Raw genomic sequence first — 10,202 nt, 5'->3', positions numbered from 1 at the left:
CCGGCGAGCCATTTTTTCAAGTTTGGAAACAGGAAAAAGTCACTAGGAGTTAAATCTGGACTATAAAGTGGATGATCAACCAATTCTACGTAATTTTAGCATCGTATCTAATGCTGTGTGAACCGGTGCGTTGTCTTGGTGAAAGAGCACTTTTTTCTTCTTTAAATGTGATATTTTTCATTCAATTGATCCAATAATGCACGATAATACTTTCCTGTGATTGTGGATTCTTTTTCTAGATAATCAATGAGCAATATTCCTTAAATACAGTGGCCATAACCTTGTTAGCCGATTTCACTGCCTTTGCCTTCTTCGGAGCACTTCCATCAGCTTCCACCCACTGTTTCGATTGATTTTTGGTTTCAGGTGTATAGTGGTGCACCCACGTTTCTTCAACAATTATTAATCGATGTCAAAAATCAACCGGATTACGCTTTATCATGTTGTAACACTGCTGTGAAGTGGTCTCTCGAACTCGTTTTTGTTCGACACTGAGCAAACGCGGCACCCATCTTGCCGATATCTCTTTCATATGCAAATGTTCATGCAAAATGTTAAACACACGTTCATATGAGATGTTTACCACTTCAACAATCTCATCCAACTTCACTCGGTGATCATTCATAACTTTATCGAGGATATTCTAAAGTAACCACCTCTTTTAGCCTTCCTGTTGATGGTATTGTTGCAGTGCTTGTTCGGCCGCGTTTAAACTCAGCAATCCAATATTTTACAATGTAATCTGACGGAAAAGACTCACCGTAATGTTTATCGAGCTTTTTTTTGTCTCTTTTGCCGTTTCCCCTTTCAAATAATAGTGTTTAATCGCTGCACGAAATTCACTTTTTTCCATTTTTCAAGAAACACAAAAGTTGTTTACTTCAAACAACTACAACAAATAAACCAATCGATGAATTTGCGTGACATTTTAACAGCTGCCGTTTGACAGGTCGCAATTTGGAAAAAAAATAATTCTTTTTTGTGTTTGTGCTGCCATCTAGCGCAAGGTAGCTTTATTATCAATCCGCCCCCGTAGACCTGTACATACTTTTAACCGCTTGAGGCCCGAGACAAACCTGGCAACCATTTTTTCTCTACAAATTGTAAAGTTGGTAAAATTTAACCGGAACGATTTTTTATTATTATTTACATAATTAATTAGGGGGTTCATGATAGACGCAGTGCAACCTCCCCAGCCCACTCTACCATAGGTTGTCTCTAACTGGGAAATAGACAAATACGCATTTCTGAGAGTGACAATGTCCAAGATGTTCCTAAATGAGCAGAATACATGACACAGATTTCTTAATCTGGAAACCAGCGATTGGAGCTGAACCTCCCCTCGTAAATTTCTGTCAACACTTATTCCCAGACATTCAATGTAATGTACAATGTTCAAGTACCTATTATCAAAATTCTCAGCCACCGCCTATCCTCTCAAACTTAAGCGATCGGCCGTCAAAATATCAATCTGCGTATTTTCAATAATATTGTATAATCTGATCGTAAAAATAAATTAGGCATTGTGCCGGGGTAAAAATATTTTTTTCGTTTCAATGTGGCTGTTATGGGCAAACATATCGATTTGACTATAAAATATAACTACCCCTGAAGACAGTTGTCTTTTATGGATGTTTTGCGAATTTATTAAAGATATTTCTCCCACGTGTCATATTAGCCTGACATTTTGAGACATTTAATATAATTTGTTGTATGTTCGTAAAAACCGAAATACGGGTCCCGGCGGACAAAAAAACAGTCATTATTCAAATATGTAATAAATATATTAATTTGTTTTAAAACATTTAAGTTTGTAAGTGAAAATTCTTGATGGAAGTTCATTGTAATTTATTACATGAATAAAAGACGAGTTATACTTTAATCCACATATTTGGAATATCCAGTGACCGGTTTCATCGCTTTCGCGACATCTTCGAGGCGGGTATCTTTTTTAAGGAGTTCGATGTATTTATACAAAACAAAGGTACGGATAGAGAATTTGAAATTATATGAAAGTAAATCAAATAAAGTTATTTTTATCGTCATTATTATTAGAACACTAAAAATAAAAATAATATACTTAAACTCGTTAAAATAGCATTATATCAACTCATAAGTTAACGCGAAATTAATTAACTTTATTTAATTTCCTTTCATATAATTTTGAATTATCTATTCTAACCTCTTTTTTGTATAAACACATTGAAATCCCAAATAAAGATACCAGTTTGAAGATTTCACGAAAGCGAAGATACCGGTCACTGGATTTTCCAAATTTGTGGATTAAAGTATCACTCGTCTTTTATTTCTAAAATAAATTACTTTGTTTAAATTATCAATACTTGATGCATTAACTATGTGGTCGAACATTGAACTAAATATAATTAAATATTTATGGATAACCACTTACTGATTTTTCCATATCTACTGGTTTTGAGACGTACCCGTCACTTCATCAGGACACCAGCCAAACCAACATTCAAAACACAATATACACCTTCAATATAAAAAAAAAAAAAAAAAAATAATATTTAATCTCTTCTTCTTTCGGTGCCTTGTCAGGTCCCCCTGACGTTGGCGATCACTACAGCGAAAGCATCTTGGTCCTGCGCTACTCCGAAGCCAGGACAATTGCTCGTTGGATGTACTCACCATAGTGATTCCTGGGAAAAGATGACCAGAATGGTTTCCCGTTGCTTTCTTTGGTAGATTTTTCTGTCGGGGTTACCTTCCCTTAGCTGATTGGTTCTGATTTGGAGGCGCCAGAAACTCGCCTTTTATCCTCTCGTTATCTGCTGTGATCACATCGTCAAAGTGTGATCCCATTGCCCAGGGTTTGCGACGTGGACGCTAACGAGTAGGACTAGTCAGTAGTGTTGCCGGTGGAATGCAACTGGGTGTTTTCAGTATTTTATAGAATCACACCCTTCAGCAAGATGTGACTCACTGCAACCACACTGACAGTTTGAACCCCATATTTATTTGTCATCATTCTCTTTCCGCACCTAATGGTACATAGGGCACTGCATTGGTATATAAATCGCATCGTATCTTGATCATTTTTGTTACATGAAGGTAAGATTTTCAGTCTTACGTTTCAGGTCCAGGGACTATGAAATATTTTTGTGTAAAAACACCTTTTTAAATCAATATTTCATGTCAACCATGTCGGAAATCAAACTCGAGACCTCTTGCATGGTAGGCAAATACGCTGATCACTACACCATGAGGCCGACATATGTTATATCCTAACACAAATCAACTTTTCTATACATTCCTATAACAAAATATGTAGTTATATCGTTAGTGAAAATTCGTATTGTTTGTATTTTTATAATGAATAGGTCCATTTACAATTGACGTATTTAATTAATTGCTTGCATGATGGTATTTCTAACACATGTAATTGTGAACTCATAGAATTTGTGGAGGAGTATAAGTATTTGGGTATTTTTATTGATCATAATTTTAAATGGGATCGTCATATATTTGTGTGATCGATCGATCAACTCTGTGATCGATTGCGGACTCTTGTGAGTACTTTTATAAGTTATCTTTTATTTTGCCTAAAATAACTCTTAAAATTATTTATTTTTCTTTAGTAGAATCGATAATAAGATATGGTATAAAGTCGTGGGGACATTCGACTAAAACTAATATTAAAATGATCCAGGGTCTACAGTATTCTATAGCTAAGCGAATTGTACCTGCAGAGATTTACGAACAAAGAAGTAATAATGATCTCCTGTACAAAACAATCAAAACTCTGCCTGTTCGAAGACTACTGTGGCTTTGCATCATTTTGGAACAATTTAATAGTAATACATTGAAGTTTCCTCTCAAACATAACCATAATACACGCTTCACGTCTAATGATGGCTTGGTAGTACCAAAAGTATGTAATAAATATGGAAATAGAACTCTCAAAAATTTAGTACCTAGAATTTTTAATTTATTACCAAAAGAACTTAAATTTAACTCACATTGTAACAAGAGCAAAATAAGAGAGTGGCTACTCGATCAAGAGTTTATATATGAATAGTAGCTTAGGTGTAAATATTTTATTTTTTCATATATTTCTTGTATTTAAAAAATAAATTTATATATTATTATTTGTATAAACATGTTTATTCTGATCTTTCCGGCTGTTAATTTTTATATGTTATTCATTGTTTTTATAAATGTAAATAATATTATTAAGTCAGTATAAATATAATCTTCACCAACAAGCTACAAAAAGTGGCTTGGTGGGATTTTAGTTTTAGTAAAAATATAACAAGTGATTTAATTTTTAAAATGGTAAAAATGTTTAATTATGCTATTAAATAAATAAATAAAATTAATTTTAAACTATTAAAATATTTACTTTTGTATTGACACACTTAATTAGTTATTTTGTACCTGTCATATTAATACCCTCTGGGCGTATATAATATATAATGAAATAATAATAAGAAATGTGAAAGAAAGAAAACAAGAAAAATAGAATCTGTTATTGACTCGTCAAACATAAATATCTTCTTCTTTTCCACATCCGCTCCTAAGTGGAACATGTGGACATCACCAGTTGCCTCCAGGAGACCCTATCGCCAGCCGGCACTCTCGCTTCTTCTCATGTCAATCCAGCGCCCCTTAATACCACCGAATAATGTCTAAAGATCATCATTGACGGCCTTCCAGGACGGCGTGAGCCCGCAGGTTTAAAGAATAGGCAACTTGGGTTCAGGTTCTCCTGAGGCATGCGCAGCACGTGTCCAAGCCAGGTCCACCACCGCATCTTCAAGACGCTCGTTATAGAAGGCTGCTGCGTCCGTTCTCGGACTTCAATGTTAGTTATAAAATCGAACCATCTTTTACCTAATATTATTCTCAAGCACTTACTCTCAAAACTCATAAAAAAATTATATATTCCACTTTTACATGCAAGTTAAAATATTTTAAGAAAGATTTATAAACATATTTTAATTTGAAAAAGAGTAAGTGAACAATTAATAAAGTAAAATAAATAAAACAACTTTGTTTTTAACCACAATTTTTTTTTTCCTACCGACCGGTTTCAAAGCAAACAAGCTTCTTCGTCAAGGTTTACGTAATTAATGAATTGATTCCTTTTTATTTTTAATATTATAATGAATAACTACACACTTAGTGCTTCAAATATAAACTATAAATAAATAAAGTGTTCTACAACAGAATAATTTAAATCGTGTATTTTATACCGCCTTAATGAAGAATAAACGAATAAAATAATCCAATATGCTGTAGATTTAATCAAAATAAATACGATCTCAATCAATGTGAAAAGGCACCCTTATTTAAATCTGAAAGGGGATGTACTGAAATCGCATTTGTATGCAAAAAATAAAGGAAAAGAAGCAAAAGTACTTCGTAACTCGTTAGGGGATGAAATATTTTCAGGAAATTCGATTCGGGGTGAATTTCAATACATTTTTCAGAGCGTCAGTTAGCATCTAATTTCACTCACTGATAAACTGTAGCGGCATAATTCTTTAATGATAGATCAATCTTTTTTAAGGGTACATTTTTTCACAATCAAACGAGATTAAATTGAAGTAGGTAATAATTTTTAAATAAGCGGTGTTAATTGCATGATTATGAAATGTATCTATTGGCTCATAGGAATGGCGTCAGAGTTAAGTTATTTAAAATAATGATAATAATTAATATAAATAGATGTGAATTAATTTATAAATAATGCCTAAACCTCAGAGTAATAATGCGTAACCTAGAGAGGAGCCCAAACGTAGGAAAACCATTCTACGAATATTGGGTATTAAGTTAGCTACAGTTCGCAGCAAAACAATGGGCCGTACTCAGGTCGAGAATTGCCAAATGGATATTAATATGCATTGTAATTATTTTTAAATATGTACCTGTGTATTTATTATTGCAGGGTTATTCCAATTATTTTTTTATAATTCGTCAATATATTCTTTTTAAAACTGAAAATACACGTTTGTGTTTATTTGTTTATTTATTTATTCATTTTATTCACAATATATTTATGTTATATTTATTGAGACATAAATCCCAAAGTCCTGTGTTGAGTTTGTTTGTTTGTCCGTCACATCTCCGAAATGGCGAGTCGTAGCGGCCTGAAATTTGGACACGTCATTTAAGGTGCGATTTCAACGTTGCTATTTTCGAGTAAAATTTGAATCGACCTCTACTCGATAAAAACTCAAACTTTATATGGATGTCTAGTGCGGCCCCGACATATTGCCCGTAATCAACTGTCAAAATCAACAGTAATCATACTTTAATTCACAAATTTATCTACTAAATTGAGAAAAAATAATATCTGAAGTAAATATTTTGATATAAGGAAAGTTTTTAAGCTATAAATGTTTTTAAAGGCAGATTTGCCGTTTGTGTTAATAAAATAAAATAAACTGGGTCAGAAATATAAATATTTCTTTTCAAGATAAACTATTCTTTTGCTTTCATATTATTATTTTATTTCTCACTAAGACCTTAATTTTAATAGGTGCAAAGGTTTTCACGGTCACTGTTAACAGTTGTTGGCGGCCTCCATGGTGTAGTGGTCAAGACGCTTGACTCGCGCACGGAAGGTTCCGGGTTCGATTCCCGGTGAGAACACAAAAATTAAAATATGATTTTTCTCAAGCCTGGGTACTCTGTGATGTAATTCACCACTGTAATTAGGCCTCCTGGCCTGTTGTGGTGCAAAAAAAAATGTATGTATGTATGTGTTTATTTTTTTGGTGATACCGTGTGTGTTGGATTTGTTCCGAAGTTTCGGCTACCATCAGAGGAGCCATCTTCAGAGTAAGCTGAGTGTTTTGTAGAAAAAAATATGCGATTAACTACTAGTAATTTGTACCGTGTCGCAGTCGGCAGTCGCATGTTACTGACAGGACAGCCAAAACGCTGAAGAAAAATAATATTGGAACAACGTTTAGGACTGTGGGAAAAATAAAGAACCATTTATTGAGCCCAAAAGATAAGAATCACCTGGAAACGGAAGTTGTTTATAAACTAAGTTGCCAAGGATGTGATAAAGTGTACATAGGACAAACAGGGCGCACAGCAAAAAAAGGGATTGACAAATCCGCAATAGCGGAACACTTTATAGACACCGCCTTCGAACAGAAATATTTACATAAAGCCAGTAATTACAGTGCACGTATAATAAAAGAGGCAGTTGAAATACACAGACACCCAAATAACATAAACAAAGACGACGGGCTTAAATTAAACTCAATGCCGGGAATCGAACCCGAGACCTCGTGCATGGTAAGCAAACGCGCTGACCATTGCACCACGAGGCCGAAAAATTTTGAAAATAGTTTTGTACAAACCTTTTTTTTGTCTTTTTTTAAGGCAGAATATTTTGATATGTTCCTTCGCACCTATTTCAGAATATTTTAGTTAGAAGTGTTTAATTTTTAGCAAAATTTTAACATTTATATCGGTCATTCAACGGCATTAATAAATTTTAACGTGATATATTTTTAATGAGACTTTAGTCGTTATTATTTTAAGATTTATTTTGTAATAAAAACGATTATTTTAATATATTAAAGCTTATCACATTTTTCATTAAGATTTTATAATAGCGAAGTCCTAATAAAAATGTCTTCATTGTTAAAGTACCCACCTCCATGGGAAAATTACATTTTATATTACGTTCATCAACTTGTAGATTAAAAAAATATATAATTACATCAGCTTAGAATTCCTTATAAACAAATATGCCCTGATAACCATTACCATCATTCAATTTTATATGTTTAATAAAACAAAAATAAATAAAAAATTTAAATATTTTTTTTAGCACGAGCCCAATCCATATTATACTTTACATAAATATTGTATTTTTCATTGTGATAGCTGTTGTTTTCTTTAACTCTGATGTGATGTGTGATGTAACATCGTGTTACCACTAGTAAAAGACGGAATATTCTAAAGTTCAGACATTTGAAGAAAAAAACATGGACAAACTCTGTTTAATAATCCCTCTTCCATTATTTATGCAAATAAATATTGTCATAGCAAAATAAATTAAAAATCATTAATACACCACTCATATTACGCGCGTGCGTCCCTCATCACTGTCATAAACCGACTGAAGACTGAATCTGTTGTACACTTTACTTTACTTATATTTGAACATCTATATTCCTTCAATTCTTTCATCTGTTGATGTTTGTGAAGTTAAAGAGCTGAAAGCTTTATTTATGCGGGTGAGATTCATCTAATTGAATTATTTCACCTACATACTAGACAACGCCTGAAAATGTTATTTTTTCAATTTCCATACTTCTTCATGGACCAGGTAATTTATCAACAAAATAAAGGCAGAATGGTGAATGTTACACAGTGTGTAAAGTGGCCACTTAAACCAGCCATTGACAGGTCTTAAGCCCTGTAGATGCCTAGACTTCCATATTACCTTCTATTAAATGTTCTTCATCTCTGTTGTAATATGTTAATATAAACAGCTCCTCAGGGAGTTGAATCCAGTCCTTGTCTACAAAAATTTGGACAAACTCAAAATATTGTTGATTATTATTTTAAACAACTTCTATTTATGTTTTTTTCCTTCTCTTTTTTGTACTTTAATTAATAACCTTACATATAATTACTTTATAATATGGAAACTTCGCTGGTCCATTAAATTGAAGTCTAACTGTGTAAAATATAAAACTTTGTAGCTGTACTGTATGTTTCCTAAATAAAAGAATATAAAAATAAAATAAATAAATATAAATCGGGAACGCTACCGACGACTAATAATAATTGTTCCTTTGTTTCAGGTGCACTATGCCTCGCGTCACCAAGTGCCTCACCTACATAGGCCTGATGGCCCTGCTGCACCAATCCACTCGCTTCTTCGACAGGACCTATCACCCCGTTAAGATCCTCTGGAACGGTCGCATCGAGAACGTGTGCAGAGTCAGCATCGCCTCCTGGGTGGACGAAATAGTCACCCAGGACATCTACTTCACGACCTACTACATGTTCAGAGTCATATTCGTGCACCTGATCCCCTGCGTCTCCCTCGTCGTCCTGAACGTCCTCCTCTTCAGGGCGATGCGAGAAGCGCAGCTGAAGAGAAGAAAGCTCTTCAAAGAGAACAGGAAGTCGGAGTGCAAAAAACTGAGGGATTCGAACTGCACCACCCTCATGCTGATCGTCGTCGTGACGGTGTTCTTGATGGTGGAAATACCCGTCGCCGTCGTGACGATCCTGCACATCATTTCCAGCTCCATCACCGAGATCCTGGACTACGACATCGCCAACATCTTGATCCTCATTACGAATTTCTTCATCATGGCGTCGTATCCTGTGAACTTCGCCATTTACTGCGGGATGTCGCGGCAGTTTAGGGAGACGTTCAAGGAGCTGTTCGTCAGGGGTGGGACTACCAACAGGAAGAACGGAGGTTCCAGTAGGTACTCTTTAGTTAATGGACCGCGAACTTGCACGAACGAAACGGTGCTGTAAATCAGATTTTTTTACAAAACCTTTATATGTATTGTTCATATTCAAAGTAGTGTAATTTTTCACTAAATGTACCGCGAACTTACACAAACAAAACGATGCTGTAAATGAACTGCTTAAAATTTCAACAGCACAATTTTCTACAACTTATTTATATGTGATGTTATTATCAATAGTAGCATAGTTTATAGTTAACGTACGGCAAACTTACACAAACGAAACGGTGCTCCACGTTAATCTTTTGAAATTTCAACAGCACAATTTACTACATCTTTATAATATGTGTTTTTTTACTAACAATTTAATGTTCCACGAATTTACACAAACAATACGATACTGTTAATCCAAATTTGAACCGCACAGTTTTCTACAACTCCTTTATATGTGATGTTCTTATCAATAGTAGCATAGTTTTAAGTAAATGTACAGCAAACTACACAAACAAAACGGTGCTACGCGTAAATCTTTTGAAATTTCAACAGCACACTTTTTTTCATCCTTATATTATGTGTTCTTGTTATTAACAGTTTAATGTACCGCGAACTTACACAAACAAAACGGTGCCGTTAATCAAAATTTCTACAGCACAATTTTCCACAGCTTCTTTATATGTGATGTTATTGTCAATAGTAGCATAGTTTTTAGTCAATGTACGGCAAACTTACACAAACGAAACGATGCTGTTAATCCAAATTTGAACAGCACAATTTTCT

General features: G+C 34.1%; 1 protein-coding gene across 1 annotated transcript; it reads left to right on the top strand.

The window, feature by feature from the left end:
- Positions 1 to 8,801: 8,801 nt before the first annotated feature.
- On the top strand, positions 8,802 to 9,492 carry SPR (G protein-coupled sex peptide receptor; the record flags this gene model as incomplete). Its single annotated transcript, XM_088236610.1, has 1 exon — positions 8,802 to 9,492. A coding segment is annotated over one exon (691 nt), but the record flags the coding sequence as incomplete, so codon positions are not given.
- Positions 9,493 to 10,202: the final 710 nt, after the last annotated feature.

This window comes from Micrasema longulum, unplaced genomic scaffold, assembly GCF_059751315.1.
Source record: "Micrasema longulum isolate JH-2025_06_02 unplaced genomic scaffold, ASM5975131v1 h1tg001583l, whole genome shotgun sequence".
Lineage (NCBI taxonomy): Eukaryota > Metazoa > Arthropoda > Insecta > Trichoptera > Brachycentridae > Micrasema > Micrasema longulum.
Note: the sequence above shows the minus strand (reverse complement) of the source record. Positions and strands in the feature narration are given on the sequence as shown.